Source organism: Vanessa cardui, chromosome 28, assembly GCF_905220365.1.
Source record: "Vanessa cardui chromosome 28, ilVanCard2.1, whole genome shotgun sequence".
Taxonomy (NCBI): domain Eukaryota; kingdom Metazoa; phylum Arthropoda; class Insecta; order Lepidoptera; family Nymphalidae; genus Vanessa; species Vanessa cardui.
The window spans coordinates 2744820-2760826 of NC_061150.1; the positions used below are offsets into that span (position 1 = coordinate 2744820).

Below are 16007 nucleotides of genomic sequence, written 5' to 3' on the forward strand. Positions count from 1 at the left end.
TGTACTGTCTAATTTTTAGTTTTCATTTCAACTATGAATAGATCTATAATTGTTAGTTTATACCACTCTGTTGCACTTTTTATTGCTGTATTAATTATAACTGTGTTGTGAGTTGGTAATTTACAATGAAACGATTAAAAGTGTGTATTTAAAGGTAAGACTCCTTCATTACTTGTTGTATTTAAATTCTTCTAAATTAATGAATTATTGTGTAAAATACGAGTTTTTATAATAATTTTAGTCAATAGACATCCAATATTTACAACAATTTTTCAGTCATTTAAATATAAAGCGAGCAGTCAGTTCAAATTGCCATTGTAAATATAAATTCTATCTCCGGTTTTCTTTTATATAATAAATAATAATAAGATTCATAACCTTTTTATTATTTTTAACATCAAAGTAAACAATAAGCATTGTTTCAGCTAAATAAAAATAAATTAACCTATAAATCACACTAGGTATTTAAATAATAAGTATTTAATGTTTTGAACTTATTATGCAAATTTATTTAAAGTATCTATAAATTTTACTGGTGAATTTATGAGGTTTAACTTTAGAGATGAGATCAATTATAGAAATATTGTGCTTTAATCTGTAATAGTTGTATGTTTCTGTGAAAAAATTAATATGATCTGACAAAATTCAAGAGATTTTATAACCTGCAATCTCTTTATTAATCATGTCTATAAAAAAGAACAAAAACTTATTCTAACCTCTTAATTATTATGATAGTACTATAAAAATAGGTAGACAAAAAAATACAACACAACTTGTGTTGTATTTGTATTTTTACTATACATAAAAAAAATAATTTATATCTTTGTAATTACTATTACTTCTGTAATAGATACTTTAACATTTTTAAAGCTTTAATGCTAATCAAACTAACACATGCAAATTTTTGTCTATGTTGAAAATTCTTTAAAAGTCTCAATATGTTAAATTTAAATGAATCCGAGTCTTAGTTTATTATTTTTGGTCATTACTACATACATGAGGATTATAAATTACTAGCTTTTTAATATTTGTTAATTACCTTTTCTATCAAGCTCTGCACACTATCAGCTGCATTTAGTGTGAGACTCTTAATGAATGTACTAGGAATATTTAAATTATTAATGTTAGTTTTGCTTGACACACATTAGTGAGATATCTGTGTGTCCATAGTATATTAGTTACTATGTTACACTAAACAGTAAATCATGGATGTGTATCGTCCCTCAGAACCTGCCCATCGCAGGTTTTCAGAAGCAAAATTTGTTCCTACTAAATCATCCTCTCACAAGTGTTACGTGAAGTTCTTTTGTGCTTCTGATTGCCCTTCAAAGAAAACATTAGTTCATTCCACTACCTCATGTCCATGCTTCCAGTCACTTTATTTTAGTTCTCCTTTCAGTGACGGCCCTGGAAGTTATGCTGATGAGGATACAGAACCCTTCATCGTCAATGTCTCTCGTGAAGTTGCTGATCCAACTGAGTCATCTGCTGATCTCCGGTCTGGCTAGCCGAGCTATTAAATTCGACCAATTTTTATATAATCACAAAATTGGCTGTATAGTTAACGATGGGGTTAAAGATGTTGGTGGCAACAAAATTGAAGTTCAATTTGACACAGCTCAGCATTTTTTTTTAAAAAACTGTCTCAGTATTTAGTAAGTACAAAGCAGTGTTATTGACTTACAATGTTACAAGAATGGGTCTAGTGAAAGGCGTTGGTTCAAAAAGTTTCGTACATAAAAACAATTGTAAACGACAAGGTTAAAAATGCAAAATGGAAATTCAGTTCTAGTCAGCATGAGAAGTAAATTAAACTATTCTATTTTTGGTATCATTTCTTCAAAGTTTCTCTACTTTGTTCATATCTATAAGATTTTGTTTTTCAGGGGTGTCTGTAAATGTAGTACTTTTACGTTTCCGAATAATTCTTCTATCTGATCGTGGCGCCGCTTTAGGAAAGGGTCTTATGTCTTCAAGTGTTGCTAATTAAGTTGAGAGTAGATTCACATTGTATAAAATTGAGGGACATTTGTTTTTGCAGCATTAACGTTTTCTGGGGTTTTGAGAGTTTCTCTTAGATCCGCTTCAAATACAGAATTTAATGTTTCGTCAAAAAGGGAAGGTGACTCACATTCAGTACTCAAAGATCTTGTGGGAGAGAGCATTGTGGTGGTAATCTGTTCCGTATAAACAGGTGAACACTGCGGTGCCAGAGTGTGACGTTCGATTTCAGTATTGTGATCAGTAAATGGAACCTCTTCGACAATAGGCAAAGTGTTAGATGCATCAGAAGTCGAAGGAACAGTAACTGTGCTCCCATCACATGCTGAAGAATTGCCGCTGTCATGTGATTTGGGCATCGGCCTAGCTGTCACATTAGAACCGCTGAACTCGGAGTCAGGAAAAATGTTTTCCTTTAAACGGTGAAATCCCGGATACTCTGAATCCTGATTGAATATTTTCAATTGTAGCGGCCAGTGGTGGTGACGTTTAAACTAGCTCCGGTATGTCATAGAATCTATGACATAGATAGTTATAGTTTTTCCCGGATTATTAGCTAGCCTGTCATTCAAAACTGTCACTCCATTCGCTTTAAAGTAATCCTACGCTTCGATAGATAAATGAGAGAGAGAGAAAGAGGTTACCCAGCAACAAAAGTACAGGGTTTTCTTTATTGGGCTTAAAATGGTGGTATATTAACTTTTACACCAAGTGGTGCACAAAGGTCTGAGATAAGGAATCCTTTGTCACATAAGATTAGATCACCTGCCATCATGTGTGACAGGATTCCACAGTCTTTGGTAATGGCCTTGTCGGATGAAGATCCAGGGAAAAGATCACAGACATAAGTAATGGTTGCATTAGGAGCTATTCCTATTAACACTTTAAATGTGTGCCTCTGTTTGTAGTGTGAGAAGACTGCTTTTTGTTCCTTAATTGAAGCCGGAATGGCTATCCCAATTTCTGTGCAATCAAGTACAATTTTAATGTTTGGGAATGGTGCAAAACATGTTGGTATAAAGAAAGTATTTTTTTCTCTGCTGGAAATTACACCCATCATTCCTCTGAATAATATATCATGCAAAATATTTAGAAATATTATAAATATATTTTGAACAGTGGTGGAACTGATCTTGAATCGGTATCCCAAATCAAAGTATTGCTCATTGAGCCTAAGCTTCATTAATGTGCATAATAATTGACCACTAACAATAATTATTTCCACCTTCCAACCCATGTAATAATTTATTTCAAATCTGCTTATCAGTTCCACTAAAACTTGAAAATGGGCTGCTGTTGGCAATCCCGTATATTGAAACACTAGCAAGTCGTCTGCCTGAATATTCTCAAATGACAGTCTACATTCTCCTTTGGCAAGACATTGTTTTAATTTCTGGTTCTATTGTTGTAAGAAATAATTCTCAGCAGTTGTCAAAACATCACTGTTTCCATTTGTTTGGCATATTGTGGGATGGTTGGTTGAAACATTTTGGACTACAGTTTCCCGTTCAACTGTAACGTCTTCTGCAGGCATCAGCTGTTTCTTTGTTCTAGAACTGGAATAAACATTATGTTATGAATTCAGTAGGGGTACAAGGTAGGGTACCTACCATAAATCTTTCATGTCATAATAGTTCATGTTTGCATTCTAACTGAATCAACCACGGTTAGCCAAAAAAAAAATAGGGACTTCGTAAAGTATAATATGTAAGTATGTGTACCTTTTCGGCTTGTCAGGATACAAAACGTCGAACCTCTTGTTTTGCAAAACTTACTATTGTGTGCAAAAATTGATGGAACAACATCCTTTTCATCAGCAAAATGACAACTGCAAAGGCGGTCTTCACGAGTTGGGTCTCTATCCTTACGACTGAAATTGAAAACAATGAGTAAATCAGCAATACAAGTCAACACAACAAGTCCTCAGACTAGAATAAATAATAATTAATCAGCAGCAACGTACCGGCAGATCGAAGAGACAGGATACAGAATAGTAAAGAGACAGGCCAGGCATACCTAAAATAACACACATAAAAATCATGTTCAAAAGATTTTTTATTATTGAAACTAATTAAACAAAGTCATTATTGTCTCCAAAATTTGGAATTTCTGGTTGGTTTGGTTCTAATTAAGCCACTTCTAGAAGTACAGCTACAGTTAACACATCTTTCTGCTGATTGTGCGTGACACGGAAAGTCAACTTCTTTGAAACTCTCATCTTCTTGATATGAAGGTCCTCATTAGAAATATGTCGAAGAACAGGTGTTGTAGTAACCCAAAATTCGTGCCAAACAATAATTTTGGTCACCAAAACTAAACTTATCTCCCAGAGATTACTCTTATTTACTTTAATATCTGACATTCATCATCATCATCAGCCTGAGTTTGTCCACTGCTGGACATACCTCTCCAATTGCACGCCACTGTGGTTTTTCTCCGGCTATTTGCATCCAGCTCTGCCTGCCGTCTTGCGTAAATCGTCATAATAATTCGGATAATATTATCGGGACTGTATATAGCTCCTTAGTTCTGTTAAGAAAATAAAAGGATTGGAAAGAGTGTATATGGCTTCTTTCCTGTCAATAATTATAGTCGTATTTTTAATTAGACGAAGTCAACTGACGTTTACTGTGTTGTCACATTTTTGTGAAAAAAAAATAGTGTTGTGAGAAATCGAATGATTGAAAAACTCTTGAAAAATGAATGAAATTGCTTGGATTGTTTAGTAGTTAGTGTTCATATCTGCCGAAATTGTTTTCAATACATAATGTAATTGAAACTATAGATGTATAAAATATAACAATGCATGATAGGAAATGAAAATAATAAACAACGCTGAATATATAATTTGTATTTATTCATTATCAGATGAGAAATCATCACTATAACTATCAGTGACATTAATTATAAATCTGTCTGAAACATTGTCGATCATGTTGTCGAGACCATACATTTTATCCTCTTCTTTAATTATATGAGCAATGCAGCTACTCCATTTTTCAGCCGTGATATGTTCCTTCTTCAAAAAGTTTTTTTACTTCTGCCATTTAGAAAGTTTTATTATTTTTTTTGCAACATATCCTTTAGCCTGCGCCCATGCCAATTCAATGGGATTGAGCTCACAGTGGTATGGGGGCAGACGTAAAACAATTATCCCATGCTGCACTGCTATCTCGTCCACATCATACTTGTCGGAATGTTCTCGTTTATGCTGCCGTACAATGTCTATATGATTTGCTTTAACCATTGTTGCTTCAAATGAAACACATACAATACACATGGTGGTAGGGCTTTATGCAAGCCCGTCGATCAATTAGGGTAGGGTAGGGTAGGTACCACCCACTCATCAGTTATTCTACCGCCGAATAACAGTACTCAGTATTGTTGTGTTCCGGTTTGAAGAGTGAGTGAGCCAGTGTAACTGCAGACACAAGGGACATAACAACTTAGTTCCCAAGGTTGATGGCACATTGACGATGTAAGGAATAATTAATATTTCTTACAGCGTCATTGTCTATGGATGATATACCGTATAATAAATGAGGCGGGACGCCACAATACTATTTTTTTTTATCAAAAACATTTTCCATTGATACACTCAAAAACACACAAAAATATCTAATTCTGTTCAAGGATTCAGTTAGATACACAAAAACGTACGTACACATTTCTATACATATTTTTAGAAGGTTTAAGAATTAATTTTTATTGGATAAGAAAAACCAGCATCGATACCTATCGACGAAGTTAGCCTAATACCTATGTCTTCTTTTTGGTGGTTGGAGTTGGAGTTTACTTTGCGCTTAGGAGCAGCCACAGCATTTCTTTGTTTTGTGTGTGACGAAACAGTCGGTAATATGGGGCTAGATGTCTTACTGTCCACGTTTATTTCTTTTATCTGGAAAATGAGTTATTTGAAATACAATTTTAACTTTGGCAAGACCTCACTAAACCATTTCTCAAAACAATCGGCATTCATCTCTTGATGATAACCTTCTTTATTATTTTTGGCTTCATATATTAATAAGCTTTCTTCAACAAATCCTTCTTCCCCGCCTATATGGCCGCTAATTAATCTTTTTCCCTTTCCTGTTGGCTGTTTTAAGCCAGTGGTCAAGCCGTCTAAGAAGTCCTGGCGGGACGATAACACAGTGGTCAATCCATGCTTTCTTCGGTACCTTAAAGATAAACAAAAATATTATTATTGAAATTAAATTATAATGGAAACTTTTAATTAAATAATAAATTTTAAATAAGTAAAATACCTTCGTTAATCCAGGTTTCATCTTGGTAATAAGTATACCTTCCTTCCCTTCGATACTCTTTAATTTTTCAAAGGTATCGCTGGCGCCATAAACTAATATCATGTCTGTCAATTAAAATGCTATGTCTTGACTTTGTGACAATTTGAAATTTAAATGTTTCATAACCTTTCTTAATGTACTCCAAGAATAATAAGGTAAGTCTGGGTCTTCATTGACAACCTTAAGAAAGTCTGTAAAGTCATAAAACAAAGTTTTTGATTACGCAAGTGTGCGCAAAATAATAATTTCGTTTAAGATTAAGAATATTCTGGTAGACAAATAATATAATGCAATAAAAGAAATAAAGTTTAAGTTACCTTTGTGATGGTGGGTGGCTCATTTTCAATAAAAAATTGATGGAATTTTCGCCTTATAGCGGCAAAAGTAAAATCGTCCAATTAATCTTTGAAACAGTGCTTCGGTCCACGTTTCTCGGGAGACTTAAATTGTTTATTTTATTTGTATTCTTTTAATACACTGTAAACTGATGTCACACCAATTCCTAAAACGTCAGCTGTTTTCGCACCACATTATTTTTTTTCGGGAGTCTCAATAGGTAAAAGTGAAGCAGCTTTCTCCTCAAATACGTTTTTGTAGATATTTTGAATCATAAGTTTCTCGGAAACGCTGAAAGCAACCCGTGGTCGCTTCTTTCTTGGAGACAAACTTTGGCTTGATGTGCTTGGTTGAGGTTCCATATCGTTAATACGAAACAATATAACAACAATAAATATATCACATAACAATAGCAATATAACAGAAAATGTACACAAACACAACGTAACGAAAAACTTAACAAAAACAATAACTAAACAGCGTGAGCGCAGAACAAACATTCGTACTGTCAGACCAGAGGTTAGAAGCAGAATGACAAAGAAAATAACTTATTTGCCCTTATATTCATTTGGGGCATGTAAAGTACCAGGGTCTATAATAAAATAGTTAAAATGTCTCCCTCGCCCGTCGCTTGCCGAACTTGTCGTTTGTTGTCTCGGTGGAATCTATTTTTTGATATATAATCTAAGACAATAAAAGGAAAAAGATTAAGAGAGTAAAAAATATGAATACATAAACAGGTGACGACACACTACGAACACAACGCCGCCCAACACTATATTTAGGTATATAAAGAGTAATGAATATGTAATTTAAAAATGTAATAAATATTTGAATAAACTATTAAAGAGAACGATAGCGACGCGATAAGGATTATAAATACCAAACAAACAATTATTACACTTTACTGTATATATCCACTACGATGTTGGAAAATGACACAATACTTGTAGATGTAAATAAATGTATTCACTTAATTTTTGACTATGATAAGTACAATAATTTTCAATCAAAGCTCCTAGGTCTTACCAGTCGACCCAGCCACGTTCGGATGCCCGCTGTCCCGTGCTGCCAATAAGCCTTGGACACTGGCGCCCTCTCGCGTAAAAATTTAGTAATATTTAAATAAAACTAATTATAACGGATGAATCGCGTATATTAATTATTTTTAAACATCCCGACGTTTCGAGCACTTTGCAGTGTTCGTGGTCACGGGTCACAGTCTACCCGTGACCACGAACACTGCAAAGTGCTTCATCCGTTATAATTAGTTTTATTTAAATGTGTAATAATCGCGAAAATTTAAGACAACAATTTAGTAATACTTCAAAATAGTCAAGTGATACAAATGTGATTTTGCTAACACAATAGACGACGCCGGTCCACACAATAAAGGTTAAAAACTGCCTGCTCGAGTCACCGAGATTAAAGATAAGAATTACAAATTTTATGAATAAAATATGTATTTGATATTTTAGTAATTCTTTGAAAAGCAAGTCAAAAATAAGGTCAACTTATTATATTAATGAGGGTATGTAAAGGTACCCAGGTCTATGTAAAATTTATTAACAAAATATATATATGTAGTTTTAAAATGTAATACAGGGTGGGCCTTAAGGGTGTTTTAATATTAAAAAAGAAGTACCAAAAAATTAAAAAAAATTATTTATTTTTAAAAAGTAGTAACATAGGAATTTTTAAAACCTAAAGATAATGTTGTTTAAATGACTTCCCTCGGCTGCTTGGCACTCTTGGAACCGAAATCGCAAATTTTGGAAAACTCGCTGAAAAGTTGTTCTCGGTATTTTGTTACTTTCCTGAATAATATTCCTCTTCAACTGCTCTAAATTGGTCGGATTATTCTCATAGGCTACCGATTTGAGGTAGCCCCATAGAAAATAATCGCATGGACAGAGATCGGGGCTACGTGGTGGCCATTCAATATCCCTCCGTTTCGATGAGTTTCCCGGAAAAAACATTTTTCAGCAGGTCTATAGCCGTATGACATGTGGCCCCTAATTGTTGAAACCACATCCTTGAGGTATTGCCTTGAAGTTCTTGCAAAGCTGGCACCAAGTCTGTTATCATGTTGCAATAATTGTTAGCTCTCACCGTCATCGCTTGCCCTGTTTCATCCTGAAAAAAGTATGGCCCAATAATACCACTTGACGTTATCCCAGCCCACACGAAAAGCTTAGGGCTGTGAAGTGGACGTTCATGCAAACGCCGGGGATTAGTCTCGGACCAGAACCGACAATTTTGCTTGTTCACAGGGCAATTAAGGTGAAAATTGGCCTCGTCACTAAACATCACGTTATTGAAATCGTTGAACCACTCGAGCATCAAATTGACAAAGTTAAGTCGGTTATTGGCATCATTTGGCTTTAATTCTTGGACTAACTGAATCTTATAAGCCTTCATATGCAAATCACGCTTCAAAATCCGTCGTAAAGTCGTTCTTTTGATACCCAAAGTCTGACTTCTCTTGCGTGTTGACTCTTGCGGATTTTGCTGAACTGAAACACGAACACCTTCCACAATGTCGACTGATCTTGCAGAGACTTGGCGACCATGAGCCGTAATTGGTACTGTTGAGCCGGTTTCCGTATCACATTGGCGCTTGGAACTTCACTTAAATTGCGTAATGTTCATGTCGATACAAACGTCGTGCAGTAATCACTGATTTATTGTTTTCGTAATACGCTCGGACACAAAATGCAAGCTGCACACCCGTGTATGGCTCCATGGCGACTAAATTTCCAAGAAGTGGCGCAGCTAACAACACATACCCGCGCCATCCCGCGCCCCGCGTTTCTGAGAAATAGAAGAATTAAATCGCCAACACATATATTGCCCACCCTGTATTTTGTTTTCTTTTCATGCGCTTTTTGTTGCGAAAATTGGGTAGATTTTTTGGCATTTATTTTTTATCATAAAGTTAAGGCTCTTTCAGAATTAAATTTTCATAATAATAGAGTCGCCATCTTCGACTAATGTCATATATTCTACTCGCTGTATTTCAATACACAGTAAACAGTTTCAAGCAAGTTTTATACGCTTCTACGACACTTGTGTCAGGATGGTTTAGTTTAGATGCTGTTATTTTAGCTTCTTTGCGAAGGTACTCTTTGAGAATTTTTAAATAATTAGCTAAAAGAACTGCAGTAACATTAGTACATTTTTTTGGAACGTCATACCTCCAGTTGGCCTCAATTATGTGAATCAACGTCTTAAAATCTGTTTCCATTAGAGAATTTTGTTGCTTTAAGCTGGTACTAATATTCTTTGCATATGTAAGAGCACCGTAGCTAGATATAAAAATATATTTGTCTTTGAATACGAAAATATTGTGCAGCATATGCACAAATCAACGTATCTTTTTGGTTTCTAAGGATTGTAAACTTAACAAAATTTACAATCCTAAACATTTATTACAAGAAATTACATTAGGTAACATAAAATGAGAGTCAAGTACATAATTATAATGAATGAACTTATACTGCTCTTGCTTCTTTATTTGACACCGATGGTTTTAAATCTGCTGGATCAGTTTGATCATCGTCATTTTGATTATCGTTATCGGCGTCTCCATTCTGATTAACGAAATCAATGATTTCCGCATCAGTTAATGTACCAGTAGTAGCTAGCTCTTCATCGCATTCCACATAATCTTCAAATTGACTTTGATTTTTGATTTTGATGTTCTGAATTCTATTCCAGTCAACTTCTAAGCTCGATTCTGGCTCAAGAGGTTCTTCCGAAGGTTCTTCTTGTGTTATCGAAAATACACAACTTCTGAAACAGTTCGATATTTATTAGATTATTCGAGATTTGTTATGTATGTGAAAACAAAGCTTTTGACGATGGAGAAGCATCTACACCTAGCGGGATTGCCCTCCAATTTACTAAAAGGTTTGATGAAAGACTTAAGACAGCAGTACATACGAGGGTGGTCTGAAAAGTTTCCGACCTAACTGTTGTGTTCTTAATGTTATAAACATAGTATGTTATAAGTATAAGGTAGTTGTCAACGTCGAGCCAGTTCGAATAAACGATTCATGCGAATAGACGTGTTTTATTTAACAGTGGCGAACGCGGATAAAAAAAACATAGTATCATACTTAGGAATTAATTTTACAAAATGTCGGTCGGACATATGCGTGAGTTTATTGTAAAATCGGGGAACTGGTTAAGTTATGTAGAAAGACTAGAAATGTACTTTATGGTGAACAAAGTGGCGGATGATTTAAAAATACCGACGTTAATTTCGGTTATGGGAGAAGAAGCGTATGATTTATTAGCTGCCTTGGCAAGTCCTAAGAAACCATCAGCCTTGAATTTGATCAGGCAGTGCAGTTGCTATCAGCACATCTGCAACCTAAACCGTCGGTTTTATCTGAAAGGTATAAGTTTCGTCAGCGGCGGCAGCTTCAAGACGAATCAATAGCAGCTTACGTCACAGAACTTAAGAAGCTTTCAAGGTATTGTGAATTCAACGCAACCTTAGATGAGAACCTCCGAGACCAGCTAGTTTATGGGCTCAGAAGTGAAGTAATTAGACAGCGATTATTCTCCGAAGAAAACATAGTTTACAACCGAGCGATAGCTTTAGCGCTGTCATTAGAAGCGGCTGAGCGCGATGCAAGCGCGGTTGAAGACGTAGCCCGGACCGAGGGAATAAATAAAATCTATTTGAGCGAGTGTTCGAAATGCGGCGATAACAGACATAAAGCTACGGAGTGCAGATATAAGGATTACGTGTGCAGTGGGTGCCACGAGATCGGTCACCTTAGGAAGATGTGTCCTAAAAAACATGAATCTTATCGTGCGCAAATGTTTGATTCAGCGGAGACAGCTAGTAGTTATCGGTTTATGAAATCACGCGGCGGGTACGTAAACAACACAGGGCGTTCAAGGAGAGGAGCGCGGGGTCGCGGTCGGCGAGCATTCGGGCAGCACGGAGCGTCCAGTGCCGGGCAAAAAAGAGCCCCGGGACATTTGATGAGTGAGCAAGATGACGAATACGAAGACGGCGAACTGAAAGACTCGAGTGAACAAAACATGTATCAAATGTCATTATGTAATTATAAACCGGTGCGTATAACACTTAAAGTTGTTTGTTAGAAATGGAAGTTGATACCGGTTCCGCCTTATCTTGTATTAGTAAACAAATTTATTATGAAAACTTTAGCCATTTACCATTAATACCTTGTTTATTAAATATCAAATTTTATGATGGCTCCATTGTCCAACCTATAGGGTTTATAGAAACAATAGTGGAGTATACTACTATAAAAAAACGATTAGATCTATATGTATTAGAGAAGGGAACGACCAATCTTTTGGGTCGTCAGTGGTTAGCGGAGTTACAAATACCAATATGTATACCGGTAGGCTCAATTCCGAATCATCACTTAGGAGCTAACAAAGATCACCACAATGTGATTGCTGAAATTGTTTCTAGGCATAAAACCCTTTTTGACGACACATTGGGCAAGTACACGGGCGGTCAAGCCGAGCTGTGTATTCGCGAAGGTGCCCAACCGATTTTCTGCCGAGCGCGGCCGCTGCCGTACGCGCTGCGCGAGCGCGTCGACTCGGAGCTAGATGCGATGCTGCGCGCCGGCATCATTGAGCCGGTGGAGCATTCCGATTGGGCGACACCATTGGTCGTGTTGCGGAAACCGGACGGAGGTTTGAGACTCTGTGCTGATTTTAAAGTAACCTTAAATAAAGTTCTGGAAGTTGATCGATATCCTGTTCCAAAAATGGAAGACTTGTTTAGCAATCTAAGTGGAAATATTTTTTTTACTAAGCTAGATCTTTCACAAGCATACAATCAAATCGTGCTAGCGGAACAATCAAGAAAATACACCGTTATCAATACGCATAGGGGCTTATATAAATATAATCGCCTTGTCTATGGGCTGTCTTCCAGTCCAGGAATCTTTCAAAAAATTATGGTAGATTTATTTAAGGGTATTAAAGACGTTGTTGTATTTTACGATGATATTTTAATTAAAAATACAGATTTAACAAACCATTTGAGCACAATAGAACGTGTTCTTAATATTTTAAAACAAAATGGTCTGAAAATTAAAAAGAATAAATGTAGTTTTCTATCAAAACAAGTAAAATACTTGGGGTTTGTCATCGATACGAACGGTGTTCGAGTCGATCCGGATAAGGTGGAAGCAATAAATTCCATGCCCCATCCAAATAATATAACTGAATTAAAGTCATTCATAGGAATGGTTAACTTTTGTGGAAAATTCATTAAAAATTTGAGCTCACATTTGGCACCACTTTATAACCTCTTGAGAAAAGGTAAACATTGGAAATGGGGAATAAAAGAAAACACAGCCTTTATTAAAGTAAAAAAAATGTTAGGAAATTCAACAACTTTAGCACATTTTGATATGGAAAAGGAAACCGTGGTAACTGTCGATGCCAGTTCCAGGGGGCTCGGCACTGTGCTGGCTCAGCGCGCTGTCGGCGCGGGGAGTAACGCGCCCGAGCGGGTAGTAGCTTACGCGTCACGTTCTCTGATAGCTCATGAGATAAACTACAGTCAAATTCATAAAGAAGCTTTGGCAATAGTCTATGCAATCGAAAAATTCCATAATTATCTATACGGTAGAAGGTTTATACTCCGGACCGACCACAAACCCTTGGTTAGTATTTTTGGACCCAACATAGGTATCCCAAGCGCGGCAGCGAGTAGGCTTCAACGCTGGGCAATTAAATTGTCAGCTTATGATTTTACCATTGAATACGTAAGAACAGACAAAAATACAGCTGACGTATTATCACGTTTAATTAAATCTCAAAAAAATTACGTTATTGACGTAGACCTACCTGAACAAACGTACTTACATTTTTCTTCCGAAGCGATGCTGCTGGATTATAATATTTTAAGAAAGGAAACGAACAGGGATCCTATTTTGGCTCGCGTCTTAAGTTTAATAGTAGATGGCTGGCCTCAAGAGGTAGACATAAAAGAATTAAAACCCTTCTTTGCTCGGAGGAAGGAATTATACTCCGAACTTGGTTGTATTATGTGGGGTCACCGGGTAGTTATACCAGCGGTATGTAGAAATAAAGTAATTTCAGAGTTACATGATACACACATGGGCATGGTCAAAACGAAAGCCTTGGCCCGTAGTTATGTTTGGTGGCCAAGAGTCGACGAGGCCGTGGAGGCGGAGTGCCGCGCGTGCTCAGTGTGCGCGGCCACGGCTGATGCGCCTCCTGGTCAGGCACCCCGCTCGTGGCCTTGGCCGTCGCGCCCTTGGTCTAGGCTCCATTTGGATTTTATGGGTCCTATAAGTGGGGTAACTTATTTAGTAGTAGTCGATTCTTGTTCGAAATGGATAGAAGCCATCAGTATGAAAAGAACGACAGCCAGCGATGTTATTTCTGTATTACGAGACCTCTGGGCAAGGTTTGGTATACCTAGGCAAACAGTAAGTGATAACGGACCTCCTTTCACTAGTTATGAGTTTCAGAATTTTTTAAAACATAACGGTATTGAACATATTTTCTCAGCCCCTTATCACCCGGCCTCAAACGGAGCCGCTGAAAATGCGGTCAAAACATGCAAGAGAGTAATAAACAAAGCATTTAAACAAAATTTAGAAGTATCCGTAGCGTTGAACAGATTTCTTTTAGCATATAGAAATACCGAACATCCTACTACCGGAGATAGCCCAGCAAGAATCTTGCAGGGGCGTAATTTACGGATGCGACTAGATAACTTAAAACCGGAAAGGGCCTCGCGAGTTGCAAAGCAACAGGCGCGCAGCGAGCGAGCTGCGGGAGGGGCGCAGCGCCAGCTCGAAGCTGGAGCGCTCGTCTGGTATCGTGAGTACAAGGGCGTAGATAAATGGATAGCCGGTACGATCGTTGAGGCATTAGGGAATAGCGATTACCGAATAAGATCCATTTTTGGAACAGAAACACACAGGCACATCGATCAAATTAAAATAAGAGTTACTAAAAACCAACTTAACGATATTTCCAGTAAGGTTGTTTTAGATGCTGTACAATATAAAAATCAAGGTAACAAACTATCTCGAAAGTCTTTGACAGCCTCCGTGACCAATGGTGATAACTCAAATCAGACTAATAATGGCGTGTCCAATTTAGAACCGCCACTCTACAATAACGATCGCCCCAGTTTAAGCACCAATGATATCTCAACTACAGGACCGAAAGAGGTGAGCGATTCGTTGATCCCAGCCCCCGTGGAAGAGTCAAATGTGTCGGAGGAAAGGGAAGGGCCTAGCCCTGGTAGTAGTCGGTCATCAGATCGTCGGGTTATGCGAGTCCGGAAACCACCAGTTCGATATGGTTTCGGCGAGAACGATTAGATGATATCGAGCAAAAAAAAATTTTTTTATTGTTTATATTTTTTGTTTAAGTAGTATTACAATAAGTAAAGTGTATTTTAAGTATTTTTGTATAAGGGTGGAGGTGTTGTGTTCTTAATGTTATAAGTATAGGGTAGTTGTCAACGTCGAGCCAGTCCGAATAAACGATTCATGCGAATAGACGTGTTTTATTTAACACTAACATAGATACAAGACTTTTTTTCTTAAAATTTATTTTTATGTTTCTACATACATAGTTTCCTTGTAACTCTACACACTTCTCCCAGCAATGCTCCCATCTCTTTAATCCGTCCAAATAGTACTCGGCATTCTTCTCTGCAAAATAATCGTCAAATGAGGAGGTAATCACCTTCTCACGAAGGTGATCTTTGTCCTCCGAGCGCAGTTTTTAATTGAGGGAACAGAAAGAAGTCGCTTGGGGCTAGTTCTGGTGAGTAAGGTAAGTAAGGATGGTCAAGCAGTTCAAACCGTAATTCATGGATTTTCGCCATGGCAACCGTTGAGGTGTGATTCGGGGCGTTGTCTTGGTGAAACAGAATTTACTTATTCTGCAAATGTGGACCTTTATCCGCAATTTCTGCCTTCAGCTTGTGAAGTAACGATGCGTAGTATGCTCCTGTAATGGTTTTCCCTTTTTGAAGATAATCGATTTGGATAACTCCATGGCTATCCCGAAAAAACAGACTTCGCTTTTTTTGGAGCCAGTTCTCCCTTTGCAGTCCATTGTTTTGACTGTGTTTTTGTTTCAGGCGTATAGTGGCGTATCCAAGTTTCATCTACAGTAATTAGTTGGCGCCAAAACTCGGATTTATTGCGCCTAAACTGCGCCAACAGAGCATTGGAAATGTTCATTCGAACACGTCATTGGTCTGACGTTAGCAAACGCGGCACCCAACGCGCGGACAGCGTTCTCATGCCTAAATCTTGATTTAATATGTGACAAACACGTTCTTTGGACATTTTCATTGTCTCT

General features: G+C 37.1%; 1 protein-coding gene across 1 annotated transcript; it reads left to right on the top strand.

The window, feature by feature from the left end:
- Positions 1-10782: 10782 nt before the first annotated feature.
- Positions 10783-15013, top strand: LOC124541358. The gene is made up of 5 exons (XM_047119212.1): positions 10783-10950; positions 11061-11704; positions 12106-12335; positions 13755-13895; positions 14190-15013. The coding sequence occupies exons 1-5, from the start codon at positions 10783-10785 to the stop codon at positions 15011-15013; spliced, it is 2007 nt and encodes a 668-aa protein (XP_046975168.1).
- Positions 15014-16007: the final 994 nt, after the last annotated feature.